This window comes from Synchiropus splendidus, chromosome 4, assembly GCF_027744825.2.
Source record: "Synchiropus splendidus isolate RoL2022-P1 chromosome 4, RoL_Sspl_1.0, whole genome shotgun sequence".
In the NCBI taxonomy this organism is placed as follows: domain Eukaryota; kingdom Metazoa; phylum Chordata; class Actinopteri; order Syngnathiformes; family Callionymidae; genus Synchiropus; species Synchiropus splendidus.
In genome coordinates, this window is record NC_071337.1 from 7,650,596 (window position 1) to 7,667,896 (window position 17,301).

The 17,301-nt window shown below is 40.8% G+C and overlaps 2 protein-coding genes across 2 annotated transcripts in view; both read left to right on the top strand.

The window, feature by feature from the left end:
* Nucleotides 1–5,506, top strand: part of LOC128757999 (uncharacterized) — a 42,353-nt gene extending 36,847 nt beyond the window's left edge. The window contains exons 18-24 of the mRNA XM_053863714.1: nt 712–824; nt 2,529–2,658; nt 2,736–2,875; nt 2,949–3,072; nt 3,420–3,578; nt 3,662–3,821; nt 4,860–5,506. Coding sequence (XP_053719689.1) covers nt 712–824; nt 2,529–2,658; nt 2,736–2,875; nt 2,949–3,072; nt 3,420–3,578; nt 3,662–3,821; nt 4,860–4,948 — 915 coding nt within the window. The 3' untranslated portion in view covers nt 4,949–5,506. The remainder of the gene's footprint in view (nt 1–711; nt 825–2,528; nt 2,659–2,735; nt 2,876–2,948; nt 3,073–3,419; nt 3,579–3,661; nt 3,822–4,859) is intronic.
* Nucleotides 5,507–7,353: 1,847 nt separating this feature from the next.
* Nucleotides 7,354–11,481, top strand: anxa14 (annexin A14). The gene is made up of 12 exons (XM_053863399.1): nt 7,354–7,498; nt 7,879–7,975; nt 8,044–8,132; nt 8,941–9,054; nt 9,126–9,216; nt 9,287–9,366; nt 9,444–9,482; nt 9,807–9,897; nt 9,962–10,057; nt 10,120–10,175; nt 10,283–10,390; nt 10,456–11,481. Exons 1-12 carry the CDS (start codon nt 7,427–7,429, stop codon nt 10,513–10,515), a joined length of 993 nt encoding a protein of 330 aa, XP_053719374.1. The 5' UTR covers nt 7,354–7,426; the 3' UTR covers nt 10,516–11,481.
* Nucleotides 11,482–17,301: the final 5,820 nt, after the last annotated feature.

Sequence of the window (17,301 nt, forward strand, 5' to 3'; positions counted from 1 at the left end):
TTGTAACTTAATATAGCTTATCTTATGTGTTCAAATTCCATTTTAACCAATTAAAATAATCATAAAGGGAGAAAATAAGCTGTGATCTAGGCCATGTCATTGAATTGCATTCACCTTTTTTTAAATAAATCTAAAAAGAAAGTTATAAAATTTCAATTCAGTTAATCTGCATAATAGAATTGAATACATTTTGTCTTTAATCCAACAGATACTTTCTGCTATACACAGTTGTGTCCCGCCACATGTCCAATGATTCGAACCCAGAAATGATGAATGTGCTTTTGGGGCCAAAAAATGCAAATCCTCTGTAACATTTCACGCGTCGACATGAAGAATCCTGCCTATGTAACCTCTTAGAACATCTTCTGGCACTTATCTTCATACTTCTGTTTAAGTATGATACTTCAAAGAGGCTTGAAAATTTGCATGCTATGCAAAAACCTGGAGTCAGCATTGGACTCTGAAAATGTTTTATGATGGTCGGAAGTATTTGAAGAATGAACTGTGATACAGTTATGGGAGTATTTTAGTCAATAGTTGCAGTCAAATAATAAATTCTTATTTCCTCATGTATAGATTACATGACAACCAAAATTAATGAAAATGAATTACACCAATAGCGCCACCTACTGATGACTGCAAAATTCTCGTAGCAATTCATCTATTTGAACACTATAAATATTTTATGATTCTGTTTTTTCTCCATCTCAGATCATCTTGTATTCGGAACCAGACTTCCAGGGCTTGTGTCACATCTACGACTGCAATGAGGATTGTGTGTCTGACAAATTCCTGACCAAATCCTGCCGCGTCGCCTCAGGAAGGTGAGAGTCATCTTATCGTTTCTCGTGCGAGACTCTGTATGGAAGGTCTCAAGGCTAGTTGAGGAGGAAGTTGGACACGCCAGGTGAGTTCAGTAGTAGCAGGGCCGGTCCTAGGCAGGCACGAGTCGGGCAAGTACCCAATGTGTTTCTTCATTTATTTCTTTTTGGAGGAGGAGGTGTGGCGTGAGCATGTAAAAAAGTGACACGATACGTATCCCGAAACAGGAGTGATGATACGATACATTGATGTATATTTGAATCCTGAAAGTTCAGTAATATATTCTAATAAAAGCCATTCAATCATTTTAAGGGATGAAATCACATGAAGCATGTCAATATTATGTGCAGGAAAACAAGTTTAATGTTTTGGTGTTAGTCCAGCTGGACTTTCATTTAAATTTTGCAGTCCAACCTGGGAATGAATCGAAACGAAATAACTCCAGTGTGCAAAAAAAACCCAACATTATTATTAAACTCATCACATATACAGCAGCAAATCCATAAATCTATGTATTGAATATCTATATAGAGAAATTAAAATATCAAGATCATATCACACAATTGAGTGTGGTGATACTTCAGCAAAAATATTGACACAATGTCACGGGGTCAAGTATTGAGATATTCGAGCTTATCGATATTTTCATAAATCCTTTCTAAATTGATATTTTTTTTAAGCGTCCTGTGTTAAAAATTGTAAGTGCACGAATGGCACATTAGTACGCAGCTGCAGTGCCACAATTTCAGTGCTCAAGTCAATGTAGTTACAGGGTTTTATCTGGGAAACACATAGAAAATGTGACTTTGTTCCTTACAGCAAAACAAACTTGTCCTTTTATAGCCCTATTTTTTGTTCAAATAAAATGAAACCCCATAATAACAAATACCTACTTTTGATAGCCCTTAATCCACGACTTTATATTGACCAAAACACCTTTCTAAATGTGTGTTAAGTTTGAGTAATTCTGTCTGGGATTGCCTCTGGATGAGATCACTAACAGCTCATCAGAACAGAAGAACAGGGAAATAACTGCAAACAAAAGAGGCAGTGTGGGTCAGGAGTAATCTAGAAGTCCATATAAAGTAACAGCAGACGAACAAGGAGTAAAACAACAGTTCAAAGTAGCAAACAGAAACATGGAGATGGAACATTCTGGCTACTTATCCTGGAGAAAATGGCTCAACATTTCCTTTGGTAACCTCCAAAAATACCTCCCAGCAGAAACCACAGTGACACACACAGTGCTGAAATTATATAATATTATGTTTTGTCAAATTGAGAACTTGATTTGAGGTCAGGAAATCTAAGAGCATCCTCTTGCTAGCCTCTCTGATGGGTATATTGACAACAGGCTCCATTGTTGAGAGGACAATTGAGAGGAATCTTTTGACTCAGATATTTGAGGAGAAAAATAAGGAGATTCCCAGTTAAAGGTAATGAGCACTTGTAGCAGCGTCAATAGGTAGAAGTAGAAATAGTGTAGAGAAGGTTAGGTTACATGACATTGCCTTTTGGTTGTTACAGCAGCCGGTAAACATTAAAGACAATAAGGACAGAGGCAAAGCAGCTATAAAATCTACACTGTAGAAACAAAGACACTATGAAAATGTACACTTAAAAAATACAACAATAATGTGCAGAAATGTTACAGTCTGAAGGAAAGATTTTGGTATTTGATATTCATTTTATTGCCTGTCTTCCAGCTGGGTGCTCTACGAAGAAAAAAGCTTCTCTGGAAACATGTATGTGTTATCAGAAGGGGATTACCCCAATTTAAACAGCATGGGGTGTCCGCCTGGGAAGCCCATCCGCTCAGTCAAAGTTGTGCCTTTGGTGAGGATTCTGGCTCTGAATGTTTGTCAAGTATTCCTGTTTTGGTTGCTTCTGACACCGTGCTTCCACATTCGTAGACGTTCTCAGTCCCATCCATTTCGCTGTTTGGCCTGGAATGTCTGGAAGGACGGGAGATCACCACTGAGACGGAGATTGTCAGCATGGTAGGAGAGGGATTCAGCAACCACGTCCTGTCACTCCGAGTCAACAGCGGCTGGTGAGGCCTTTTCTCTCTGGTTTTGTTGAGTCATCGAGAAGTTTACGTCTGACTCGTCTCTCTTTATCTGCAGCTGGGTGGTATGTGAGCATAATAACTACAGAGGGCGTCAATTCCTTTTGGAACCCATTGAAATCACCAACTGGCCCAAGTTCAGCTCACTACAGACCATTGGATCCATGTATCCCATCAGAGTGGTGCGTAAACCAAATTTCACATTTCAACAGAACCTTTTGGTGGTTAGTGCCTCAGCCTTGGAAATCCAGGAAGCAAATTTGAGCCCCTTTTTGTTCGATCCCTTGCGTTCACACACATGCAGGCCACATACAGTTAAAAAAAAAAAATTGTTTGTGTAGTGTGTGAATTAATGTTTATTGTAATCTCTTCTATTACAGTGTAATTACATTTCACATTTGCATGACTTACATGACTTCTTTACTTTTAAACCCAAGTCCTCAGGATTTTATTATGTTCCCAAATGTGTCACATTTTTTTTTTGCGTTATTTATTCGTCATGTGTAACTTTGATGAATGATTTGGGCAGAAGCGGCACTTTTTCCGGATCAAGAACACCGAGAGCCAGCACTACATGTCAGTCCAAGGAGGAGTCGGGGAGACCAAAACGGGTCGAGTCATCGTTTCACCTGAAATAGAGCCCATGACTGACATCTGGTACTACCAAAACGGATTCATCAAGAGCAAGGTAGAGACGTTCGTCCGTTTCTCAGGCAGATGTATTTGTGACCATTGTGTTGTCTACATGATGTGTTGTGCCCTTTGCACCAGCTGTGTATGGACATGAGCCTTCAGGTGATGGGTAATCTGGAGCCGGGAGCTAAAGTGGTTCTGTGGAGCGAGACTCGCCAGCCTCTGCAGACCTGGACGGCTCAGATGAAAGGACGCATCGTCAGCTTTACGTTCAGTGGCATGGTGCTGGATGTAAAAGGTAGGAGGCTTGGTAATACATGTGAAATTACTGTGTTGGTGATAAGGATATGGTCTAGTGTGACGGTTAGACCTCAGGCAATTCACAACAAACAGCCAAGGAGGGTAGTGGAAAGCAATGATGGGTAGATGAGACTTTGCGAAACAGTGTCCTGATTTTTAGAGGCCACCAGATGGCGCTGTCTGCTGTGAAATGCTTGGACTTGAACAACTCATTCAATGAAACCATTTCTAAACCAAGAGCGCCATCTAGTGGCCTCTGAAAATTAGGGCACTGCAATAGCTGAAATACCCATCACTAGTGGCTAGTCTGGACCTGAACGAAGGACTTCTAGCTGAGATATGAATCCACAATTTTTTTTACACTGCCATTCTCAGAAGTCCCTTTCTGAATATAGGTAGGAAGGATGAGCATTTAAATTGATAAATTTGGTGTTACACTAAATGCCCTTGCACAATCGACATCGTACTTTTTTTGGTAATGAGAGGTGAGAATACTGAGTTTTGTCGTGGTTCTCAACATAACAAGGAAGTTGACAGGGAAGATCAATAAGCTCTGTGCGCCACTTCTTCATGCACATGCACTGGAGCGGGAGTAGAAACACTGTTGTAGAAACGTTTCAGCGATAAATGAAGCAGTTCAGAAATACAAAGCGGAATTTGGCGATGAAATGCAAATATAAGCAATCGAAGTGAGGGAAATGCCCAAAAGGTCCTATAGCTACAGACCAAGGCCCATAGAGTTTGGGACAAGACGTGGCTCAACGATTAACTGGCTGATCCGTATAATACACATGTTAATTGTACAAACAAAGGAGGGGAAATTGGGAAAAGTTAGGATCCAAATGAGAACGGAGGTCAACACATTTAGAACACACTCACACATTTGAGGCTTTAAAACGTGAGTCTATCTTTGCATTTTCCAAAGAATGTTAATGTACAAACTCAAATGATGCCGGAATATATTTTCCATGGTGATCACAGATCTTGATGTGCCACACCGTCAGGTACTGACATCTCCCTCAACATGTTCTTTCAGGTGGAAAGACGTACGATAAAGACCATTTGGTGATCATGCCTGAAAACGACGAGAGACCAAGCCAGCAGTGGGAGATTGAGCTGCTGTAATCCCTCGTAATACCTCCGCATCAAACGCATTGACAAGCCCTGAGTACAACTCCGATATGAATTCTGATGTACCTGTATTTATCCTGCATAGTGGGTATGTCACAAATGAAAAAAATGTGTTGTATAAATGTGTCATATGAAAACAGAATATTGTGTATTCACTCAAATGAAATGCTTTTAACATCCCCAACAGTTATACAAGAACATACACCAAAGTGTGCCTTACTTATTTGTGTATTCAAAGGATTGGTTGTCCGATGGAAATGTTTGGCAGTTTGTCTTTTTTTAGTGGGATCGCCATGCAACCAAGAGCACAAAGCCAAAGAATGTACAGTTTGCAAAAATCTATATCTAAATAAATCCTGTTTCGTATTCTATTTTTGTACACAAGTGTTTTGGGGTAACTGTTGCAGCTATGTCTCATGCACTGGGATGAGTGTGAATTCCTCTTTGTCTTGTAATATTATCCAACGTCCTTTGTTACACTATGTTATTTGATACTAATGATACTAACTTGTGCTCTAAGATGGTCGGTGATTTGGTTTTAAATAAAGCAATAAAAGAATCAAAACGTGCTGCTGTTTATAGTCTGTCTTCGCTTCTCATCACTTCATGTGTCATTTGCTATTGTGGGCATCAATAATTCGATAGCGAGGAACTAATACACGACAAGAGGGACAGGAGAAAACACTTCTTTGGGACTGTCCAGAAATAGAGTTGTCTTGTTGAAGGAGTCTTGCCTGCTCTAATCTACACTGGTCAGAAGTCCAGACTCTACCACAGATCCAAGGCCAGAATACATTGGAAAACAGCGCCCCCACTCAGCTGTTACTCATGTGAAAGTGAGGTTTCTTTTTACAGATAAGTGTTCTAGTCTCCCTCAATATCTGAGCAACCATCTACTTCTGAGCACAAAATAGTGAAGCTGCTGATCCATGCTGTTTTCCTGAAAAGTGCTATCAGAGATTAAGACTTTTTAGTCCACCTTTATCCCAAAATCAAGAAGGATGCAGTGTCTTATTTTACTTTGGAAACATTCAAAGTCTTATCTGGTAGATACAGTATAATCCAAACTTGCTTTATGGGACCATCAGCAACTTTATGGTATCAAACTAACAAATGATAAATTTAGAAATAAGGTCACTTGGTTGGGCACAGGCACGTTTCAGCTGCACTACCATCACCTGCAGTTGCATTGAGCCTATATATTATGCTAAAAATATTTTAAAAATACAAATTCTAATCCAGGTCTCAATTTATTTTTTTCTTTAAATTAAATAAATATAAATTATTTGGGGTAAAAGGAGCTTGGCGAACTCTTGTGCACTCAGTGTGGAGAATTTCCCTGCTACTTATGTCAATGTGTCATTTTTATATGATAGATGACCAACGAAAAGGCTTTTGTTTTGGCCAGGAAAACATAAGGAGTGTTTCGAGTCATACAAACTTCTTTAAATACTGTTTTTTTTTTTTGTTTTGCATTCATGAAAGTATCGACTGCCAAGGTGGTTTGTGTGGACCAACACGTTTCTCATCCCTAAATACTGTTTTGTTCAGTAAACAAACCAGTCGGTCCGAATTTCTGAGCGATAATACCAGTATTTTTGCACGAGTGTCATTGTAATTCAACACAACACAGCATAAGCGTCGATGAAGCGGCCGGTCACGTAGTTTGTCGCGAATTACTTCTGGCAGAAATGAAGTGACAAAACTACATAAAACAACTCCATAGTAAAAGGCACTTCTTTCACCAGCGATATTGACATTGGATTATAATCAGTGAAGTTTAATTTACGTTCTCCTCACTCCACTCTTCTCCATAAATGTTGCCTGAGGCGTCACGGTCTCACGCTGCGTTCTGCAAGAACAAATTTTAGGCGAAGCTTTCTAGGTGCGCTTTAACACGAAGGGTGAACTGAAGGTGGGGCGCGGTTAAGGTGGAAGTGCGATAACAGGTGATTGTAAAAAGGGTCCACTCCTTTGACGGGACTGCTCGTGCTGCCTTTCCTTCTGGTAGGATTTTTTTTATTCTACTTCAAAATAACAAACAAATAGTTGACTTGCTGATGGCCAAAACTGTTCTCCACCTATTTCTTTTTCTCCCTTCTTAATACATTATTTTTGATTCAGTTATTGCAGCTGAACTACAACTATGGATGCCTTCTATAACAAATCATGTGTAAGTAATAGTTTCTCAAATATTATTAATATCATTTTGTTTCCCTAAATGTCTCTGAAATGTTGTATATTTAAATGAAAGAGCTTTTGAAACTGTTTCCAATCACTCTCATTCACGAGTAGTGAACACAGGAGCACCACAAGGGTGTGTACTGAGTCAGTTACAGTTTACGCATGTTCCGAAACTCCTGCCACATCAGAGATTGTGGTCGACATACCAGTCGCCTCATCTCTAAGAGTGATGAGCTGGATGAGCTGTAGCAGCGCCTCATAACTGGACGCTCAACACCAAATAAGACGATGGAAGACAGAAGATGGTCTGCTGACCAGGACCATCCAACACAGAGGATCGATGAGTCAGATGAGGAGACGGTACGAGGCACCAGTTTTTCATGGGGGTTCACCTTGCAGAAGGCACCTTCAATGCTCTCTGTTGTGGATGGACCACCTTGCTCTGAGCATTCTCTTATCCTAAGATGAGATGAACCGGATCAGGACAACCACAGGGAATATTACCGTCTTCGCCACCTCTGCAGGACAATAGAGGGGGGGGGCATCCTCAAGGACTCCACTCAACCATCTCATGACCGCTTGGGAGCCAGAAGCTTCCGATGAACTTCTGTTGAATCTGAAAATGTGACCCGAGTTATGCTTCATCTAGGATTTTTAACTTGATATTTTAGCGTTTATTTATTGATAATAGCTGTTTAAAATGAAAAATCTTTTGGATTTATTGATCTATTTTCTTTTAGGCGATGTGTTGGGGGACCCTTGGATCATTGAGACCCTTCCCCAATTTCCAGTCTGACAAGGATGTGATTGCCATCCACAACGCAATAGCAAAAAAAGGTAACCCTGCGATAGCGTCCCTCTGTGTTGTATAAATATTGGCCTTGTCCCTTCCCGTCCTTATGCAGATCTGACCACGCTTGTCAGAATCCTGACCAACCGGACTAACTCCCAGAGACAGCGGATCGCAGCTACCTTTGAAGAAGCATCTCAAAAGGTAAAACAGATACTGTGGTGGACCGCTGATGATGCTGTATTTGTTCTGGCATTCCAAGTGTTTGCTCATAATACCGCAGGGAATCTACACTCCTTAGTTGACATAGTGTGTTTGGCCTTGTCGTAGGGAACATGACGTGGCGTTCCTTGCGTGTGGATGATTAACCTAAAGGAAATACGTCTTAGCCAATGAGCATTTCTCTGCATTGGGTCTTTAAAATAGGTGACTTCCAATGAAGAATCTATGTAGGCAGTTTGTACTATAGTTTTTTTTTTTTTTTTATAGCTCTTTTTTACTTAAAATCTTACAGACACATTTGTCATTTTAGCAACTGATTTCCTCCCAGTTATCCAAATTTAGGGTAAACCTCAAAAAGTGCGCCTGGAAAAACCACTAAAGCTCAGGGAAAATGGAAATGGACCAGGTTTGCACAGAGGTTTCCTCAAGCTGCATTTCAAGCTGAAACTGTGTGGAATTATCAGTGATGGGTAAATGAGGCGTCATGAAACAGTATTATAGGGCTGATGAAACAGTGTCCTGATTTTCAGAGGCCACTAGGTGGCGTTCTTGGTTTAGAAATGATGTGAGATTTACTGAATAAATATTTTACAGTAGACAGTGTCATCTGGTGGCCTCTGAAAATCAGGTCACTGTTTCATGAAACCTCATCAACCCTTCAATACTGTGTCATGAAACCTCATCTATCCATTAGTATGTGGCAACCCTGAAGACGAAAAGAAAGAAGTTAAGAAAAAGAATCTCCAGAACATATGTCTTTTGATGGGCCTCTGATCTCTTCGTGTTTCAGGATCTGCCCACTTGCCTTAAAAAAGTCCTCTCTGGAGATCTCGAGGACCTAACGCTTGAACTGCTGCTGCCTCCTCTGCATCATGAGGCGAGCCGACTGCAGCAGGCCATGGCGGTGGGTTTTACTAGAGAATTATGCCCAATTTCCACAACATGTCTGCATTCTTCTTTCGTATTCTTCTGCAGGGTTTAGGCACAAACGAAGAAACCCTGCTGGAGATCCTCTGCACACGATCAGGAAGGCACCTAAAACAAGTCCAAGCAGCATACAAGCAACGTGGGTCAACTGATAGAACACCTTCTTTCAAATACATTTGAGTTCATCTGTTGTGTGTCCTGTCCTGCAGTGTACAAGAAAGACCTGGAGAAGGAGTTGAGAGCAGAAACGAGCGGCGACTTTCTCAAGCTTGTCGTGGCTTTGTTAAATGTAACTTTACAAATCTGAGACTTTCGTCTTTCGTGAAGCACAATTTCTCTAAATGCATCGCACTTTTCCCTCCGTAGAAAGAAGATGTCGCTTCCAATGTCCAGAGAGATGTTGAGGTATTTGTTCTCATCTTGTTGCTAAAACTTGAAAATGGATTGAAACAATGTTTTGTTTAATTGACAGCCACTTTTACTTGTTCAATATATTGCGCCCCAAAAATTCAGTTTTTAAACCAAGAGAGCCACCTACTGAATGCTTCACAAACCTTCATACTCCATCACTACTCTTTTATCTAAAAAAAAATGAGAGGAATCATTTCAATAGTTGGTCAAATTCAAAGATGAGCGCCATCAAGTGGGCTCTCAAAATGAGGCTTTGTGAAGCTTCACCACTATTTCAGCATGCAAGGCCTCATATATTCTCAAATTCCCATGCAACAGGCTCTCGCTGCATCACTGAAACGTAAAAAACCCGATGCGGACGTGTGGATTGACATCCTCACCTCCAGAGACTGCCAGCATCTGAACAAGGGTGAGTCGTGTTCTGACTGACCTTGTATAAAGATTCCTGCTTTGACCTTGGCTTGTTCATCCAGTGTTTATGGTGTTGGAGCTGTTGAGCGGACAGGAGTTGGAGGATGTCATCGAGAAACAGTTCTCTGGGGACTTTCAAATGGGTTTACAAGTCTTAGGTAAAAACCAGATCAATGGTGGTTTTGATGCGTGGATCTGAATATTTCTGCTTTTGTAACAGTTCAGTGCATCAAAAGCCCTGACGCCTACATTGCGAAGAGACTGACGTCTATGAAGGTAAGAGGCTGGACTACTACCATGGTATCATCACCCAGTGGCCTGAAGAATAGATTTGTGGCCGTCTTTCCCAAAATCGCCATCTGTAAAACTGATGTCTTTTACAGGCACCGATCGTGCAGAGCATTCTGATCGCTCACTGCGAGGAGGACCTGCTGTGTATCCGAGTGGCCTTCTTGAAGCTAACAGGGACGTCCCTCTACACCACGCTGCAGGTGTGTAGTTGAACCGGTGTTTATTTCTAGCTCAATATCTATTAATGCCAATGTTTCCTGAACAGAAACACTTCAAGGGAAATTATCTTCAAGCTCTCCTGGCTCTCTGCGGTGCTGAAGACTAAGAGGAATCTTCTATCTATTCTATTTATTGTTCCCGATAGTCATGAAGACAAACACAATATGCAGTTATATGTCAACCTTAAATTCAATCTGGATCAATAAAGCAAATTTTGACTGAAACAGAAATCAATGTGCAACAAATGAAAAGCCAAAAATCAACATCAGACTGGGTTTTAGATTGTGAACATAATGTTAAGTGAATAACAGTAGCTTGTGTCAAACACAAGGACCAGGAGCCAAATCCGTCCCATGAAATTGATTTCATGGTCTGTGAGAGTTATAAATACATATTGCTGCCTCAAAATTGAGTCAAAGACAGCAGCCATTTACTGTCACAAGGAGTGTTTTCTAGAAAGTGTTGATCATAAATGTTGACAATTAATCTGGAAACTGACAACAATATCGATCCAGGTGGAAAGGAAGTCCATAAAATATGCAACAATTGGACTGGTATCACATGTTTAAATGCAAATTTCCTGTGTTCTTATCAGTGTAGACATTGGACTTGGACAGAGTACAGAAATGTGGCCCCTGGTCTGGTAGTGTTTGACACCCAGCTCAGTTGATTCTTAGGAAGTTGACCCAGCCACGCCCATTGGCAACACACTTGCAAGATAAAAACATCGCTCAAGCCCCACCTCTAAACACACATCTGATGTCACTTACATCTTCACCTGACATGCCCTGACATTGTGAAACACCGTCGGCACCAGGATACAGAGGGCAGGCCCTGTTTGGAGCGACACCAGCGGAAGGTACAAAGGTTCATTCCCCCCCAGAAAACACTGAATTATGAGCCCCCCAACATTGCATATTTTACCAGAGTAAAAAACAGGTTTTAGTAGCACAATCCACCTGTTTATATGCATTAATATTTATGTTATATTTTATATATTGCTAATTTCATCTACATATCATGGTATAACACTGTGTTACATTATTATACGGGCCGATGCTGCTTTGCTTGGTGCTGGCTCTGCCCTTTGGTCCAGCCTTGAAGAGGTCAACGTTGAAGAACCAACTGCCTTGTTTAGACGTGATAAAGGTGCTGAGCTCCTCTGTACAGCACAATGCTTTGACTCCCTCTTTACCAAGCTATATAATGTGTAATCTCTTTGCTTGTGATTATCAATAAATACTTTTATATTTCACATATCTTTCATCCTTTTGGTCTCCTCTGCTGTCAAGTACCTTCACCTGGACTTTGAGCAGAACCTTTGCTTTGGGCTCGAGTGACTGGCAGTCGAGAGCGTTCCTCAGTTGGAGTCAAACTTGAGGGTGCTTTATTTCTAAACATCAATTTCATACTTGAATGAAAACATTTTATTGAAACAAATCAACATATTTCTTTATTGTGAACAGCAATCATTTAATTTCAGTGGAAGACTACACAAATAAACAAGAAGACGACAACAGTACAGTAACAGTAAACCAAGTCAGAAAACTGAATTAAACCATTTAAGGATTGTAGTTGATATTGTACTTTGACTCATGTATTTGCTAATCCATTGTTGCCACTGGGTGGTGCGCGCAGGTTCTGTAACACTACTGCCACCTGCTGTCCCATTGAGCTCATTTGAATTTGACCTTCAATGACATATTGAAAAAAATCTGACTTATAGATAAAATAAATGTGCAACAAAAACATTGGGTGAAAATCTCATGATGAAATGAGCTGCATGGATGTGCTCTCCGAGTGCTTTTCTACTTTGTTTTGATAGGCTCCTGCATGTGTCTTTGTTTGCGTTGCTGCGTCAATCAACCTATATTAACACAAATACATGTGACATTGTACACGCTCAAGTGACCAACAGGCTGATGAGTGGTAACAAGAGAAAACCTGTGACTCTTGAACCTGCACCGCGCTGTGTCGTATGTGTTGCTGTTGCCATCGCCGTGTTAGTCTGGTTCATGCTAGTAAATGCTGTTACCATAGTGGTGTTGACAGTGGAAGAGCTGGTGGGAACATGAGTCACGTTCATCGTTGTCAGTCCTCCTGTTGTTTGATGGGTTGTGCCCACCACTTTTTCCATTGTATTCATCAGCGCTTGGGTTGATGGTTTGATGGATGCTGGCGCTCCGGTCGTGACCGCTGGGGTGTGGGTTGCTTTCGTAGAGGAAAAGGTGGGACCTGGTTTTGTGGGCTTTTGCGACGTTGTCTGTCGTATCGTAGACATTCTTCGGGCTGTGGTCCAGGCAGTGGATGGATTCATCTTAGTCCTGGTATCTTCTGGTGTCGCAGGGCTTGGTAGATTCGGTAGGTTTGGACACCTTCCTTTTGTTGCGGTGATGGCGGGAGGTGGACCAGTGTGTAGACCAACGGCAGGGGACGGACCCGTGTTGGGCATTTGGTTTGCGGTGGCAGTTTTCAGAGGCTGAAGACAACAGTTTTTTTTGTTGTTTAAAATGGAAATTAAATGCATTACACAAACAAATGTGTCTGAATGTCACAAGTATAACTGTTAAAAACAGATTTTTCTGAGATTTTTTTCCCCCTTTTCTGGGGATCTTGGGGGTAATAACAACTTTTCCTTAACAGTAAACGGAAAGAGAGTACATCAAGTATCATAAGGGAAATTTCTGTCTTTCAGTATCGACGACCAGCTCTCAACAACAACAGCACATAACAAGCAGCAGAATGAAAATATCAAAGACAGATGTGTCTAATGAACAAATGTAAATTCTATTTGAATGAAAGAGCGTTGAGAACACTGTACTGTACTCTGATACTCCCCCACTTACGTCTATGGAGTTGAGGTGTTGGAGAACACCTACCAAAGTATTACAAAATCACTGCTTCGGACAACAGAAGAAGGTTATTAGAGTACTGTATAAGGCAGATGATAGACAATATAGTCATGAACTGTTCGCTCAAGCAAGTTCACTAACTGACTTAGTAGAGAGAGCGACAAACACTGCCAGTCACGTTTACAAAAATCATCCAAAGACTGTTTAAACTAACTCCTGATGAAGAGGAGCAGAGAACAAGAGGGAACCTCTCCCATCCATATGCTAGAACCACATTGAGACAAATGTATATAGCAATAGTGGGAGTGAAACTGTGGACGCCACCGACAAAGTTCATGAAAAACCTAGACAACAATGAAGGTTTTGAAGAAAATGTATCTGACACAGACACTTCTAGATTACTCTGGAGAAGAGACTATACATATCAGCTGTAATGCACTGGAACCCACAACTTGACATAAAGGACATCACACATACACGTTTGTATGCCTATTTTGTTGGGACCGCTCATGAACAATGCTGACATCAACCTCTCACCCTAACCATGGAAAACAGATGGCTGAACTGAAGCAGGTAAACTCAAAGCCACTTTTCATGACCTGGTAATTTTGAATTTTTGACCCTCAAGTTGAGGCTTACACTCGTCGAGCCCTAGGTTTTGCACAACGCAAAAATGTTTCCTAAATTGGTCACCACAGATATAGCTACGCAAGGTACACACAGGTTTGTCACCATCCTCTCACCCTAAACCTAACCATCCTAAACAAATGGCTAACCATAGCCAGGACTCCGAACCAAACCTTAACCCAGTTATAATGACCCAGTTATTCTGAAGCTCTCATCCTCAAATTGAGTCTCCATCCTCAAGTTGTCTCTCCAAAATTGGTCCTCACTAGGATAGATAAGCTTAAACACAAGCAAAGCTGCACATAACAACAGTTTGAGAAAAGAGGGAATAAGTGGATGAAATTAGAATAAACTATTCTTCATTCTGGTCCTTTTCAATCTCAGTGAAATGTAGGATGAAGTGTTGACTACAGTATATGTAATGTATTGGAAGCAATGTTGTATCGTGCAATTCATTCATAATTATTAATATTGTAATTTGATTTAGTGACTAAATGTCCGGTTCTGTTTGTTTGTCTTTTTCACAAAATAACTACTGAGGTTATGATAATAACTAGGGATAGTTATCGCTAGAATCCTGGAATGGTATCCAGCCATTTCAGACAGAGAGTCAGGCTGATACCTCAGTCAGATCCGATCGATAAGCCCAAATATCCTCAACTGACATTGTGTTACATTGTGTTTTGTATTGTGTGATGGTGCGTCAAACATGGTTTATAGCCAAGTGTTTTTTGTTGTGTTTGTTTAATTGATAACCAACAAGTAAAGACAAGATTTCGGTGGTGCTCTCTCTCTCCCTCTCCATTGGGTTGTGCAAGACAGTTCTGTGATGGTGTCCCATTGAGCCATTTGAAATCAACTAAAAACCAAATAACTATTGGTGGAAACACAACACAAAACAAAACATTTGACACACTCAGCTGATCAACAGACCGATGAGCGGTAACAATAGGAAGCCTGTGATTGTTGAACCTGCGCCGCGGGGGGTCGTGTGATCTGTGCTAGTCTGGTTCATGCCAGTAAATGCTGTTACCATAGTGCTGTTGACAGTTGAAGAGTTATTGAGGACATGATTCATGGTTGTGTTCAACGTTGTCATTGTCACTTTTTCCATTGTGCTCATCTGTGCTGTGGTGGATGGTTTGGTGGAAGCTGGCGCTTCAGTCGTGACCGCTGGTTTTGTTGGCTTTTGTGTCATTGTCTGCCGTATGGCAGACGTTCCTTGTGTTGTGGTCGAGGCATTTCTTTGATCCATCTTAGTTGCGGTATCTTCTGTTGAGGCATTAGGTGGCCTGACATCTGCACCACTTGTGGTCGACTCTTGGGTTGTGGTTGTCAGAGGCTGGAGAAAACATTTGTTTGTTGTTGGACTTGGGAATTAAATGTTGCAGCAACTAAGACTGTTAAAAAACAACTTTTTGGGGAGGCATGTAGAAAGCAATAGAAAAAAAAAATGAGTGGGAATTTTTCAGTGAAATACACTTAAGTGACACAGTCATTTAATGTTAAAGAATGCTTCACAAAAATACAAAAATTCAATTAATATATTTGCTAATCATTCCCAAACAAAATGAACAATAATGAAAATGAGAAGGACCTGTCCTGTGTGTGAATAGAACGATAAAATAGAACAATAGAACAACAAAATGGTCAACAATTTAAACATTAAAAAATAATCATTTTCATTTTTAATCATGTTTTTTAAATTCCCCCTCTAGTTTGGTTGAATTTTCCTCTTTTTTAATTCCGATTTAGAGCGTTTTAAACTGACTTTAGAGAAGAAATTATTTTTCTTAAGAATCGTACCTGAACTAGTGCCAGCAGAATCAAGCAGAAAAATCTCGAATGCATTGTGAAGTCTTCTGAGCTTCGGCCGCTTGCTGCTTCTTCCAAACTTGGACCTCCTGTGATGCCGGGCCGTCCTGTTTGACTCTATTTAAATAAATGCCTGGTTTATGACTGATGCGCCGACTCCTGATCCAGGAAGTTTTATGGTCATAATCGTCATCCAGTCATTTATTAACATTGTGCTCCAGTTGTTTTTCCCTTTCCTTAAAACAATAAAAACTCCACGAGGATGTTCCTTATTCTATTGACAAATGTTTGTTCCTGATTGTCACAATGAGAAAAGCTGAGACCGACCTTTGAGTGACCCCATTAGAGACCTTTTCAAGTTATTGAGATTTGCTGCAAATGTGAAGGGATTTTACGTTTCAGATGAGTGACTTTCAGACCAGGGGCCACCCAGTCAGAGGCTAGGAGCCACATTGTTTTACTGTGTTGCTGAAAAGAGCCACATCCTACAAATATGTCAGGCTGTATAGCTCAACTGAACAGCTGGTCATGTGACTTAGCGGCAGTATAGCAGTTAAAACACATCCCTGTGTGTCACTAGGTTGCTGGTTCCTGTCCGGCATATGTCTCTTGTGCATGTATTTATAAAATTCATACTTTTTACCGTGATCCTCCTCGAAATATCAAGCGGTGTAGATAGAAATGTGTGGTCCATTTTATTTTATTTACTTATATATGTTTTTACGTTGCTCATGCCACCAATAAGTCTCGGTGTGTGAGCGGCAGCTGCAGACTGGAGCGTCTCATCTTCACTCCACTGAATTAAACGGACTTCACAGATCGACAAGTGAAACATATGCTATACGTTTAGTTCAGGGATTGACAAAGTGAAACGTGAAACTAAGGAAGTTACCGCTAGTCAAAGTCTTTCAACAATATATTGACAATTCGCCGGAATAGCTCTTTGTATTTCGTCTCATTTCCTGTATAAACGATCATCTCAATAGGAACTTTACCAACATCGCAGTCCATTCGGCAGCTCATTTGGTGGGGAGCAGTCTGCCACTCATACCTACACAGTGGAGTCAACCTTTGTACATCACATACAAACCACAGTCAAAATTGACCCCAGTCCTACGATCAGGTTGCGTGCTATCAGAAAGCAAATGTAAACCATTTCAATTCAACCTTGAATTGAGCGGGAGGAAATGTTGGAGGTGAATTAATGTTTCACAAGTCTTTATTTATTACTGCTTAATGAGAACATGGTGGCACTTGGGCCGTCATGGTTTCGTGTTTTATTTGAATGGTGTAATGGTTTAATGTTTCCCTTTGTCCACTGGGCTACACGACAAGCGAGCACGGCTGTTGAAGAAAGAGGCAGTGTCCAAGGGCGATGTGGCGCCTTCGAGCGGCACCATCGAGATAGCAAAGGAACTTGAACGGAATTCAATGACATTTTCATGATATTGGTTCAAACCATAGATCATTAACTTTTGGCCGTGTGGACACCTCAGGCCATGACACTTGACTTGCAAATTTTGAGGAAAGCCCTGAATTATTTTCCTAGAAGAAGTAGGCAGATGATACTATTGAAGTCAATAGACCTATTGCATTTT

Bases quoted from the DNA above. Each gene is read 5' to 3' on its own strand.
- anxa14 (XM_053863399.1), top strand. From the start codon at position 7,427: ATGGAAGACAGAAGATGGTCTGCTGACCAGGACCATCCAACACAGAGG. The intron at 7,976-8,043 runs GTAACCCTGCGA...GTCCTTATGCAG, and splicing joins CAACGCAATAGCAAAAAAAG to ATCTGACCACGCTTGTCAGA. The intron at 8,133-8,940 runs GTAAAACAGATA...TTCGTGTTTCAG, and splicing joins TTGAAGAAGCATCTCAAAAG to GATCTGCCCACTTGCCTTAA.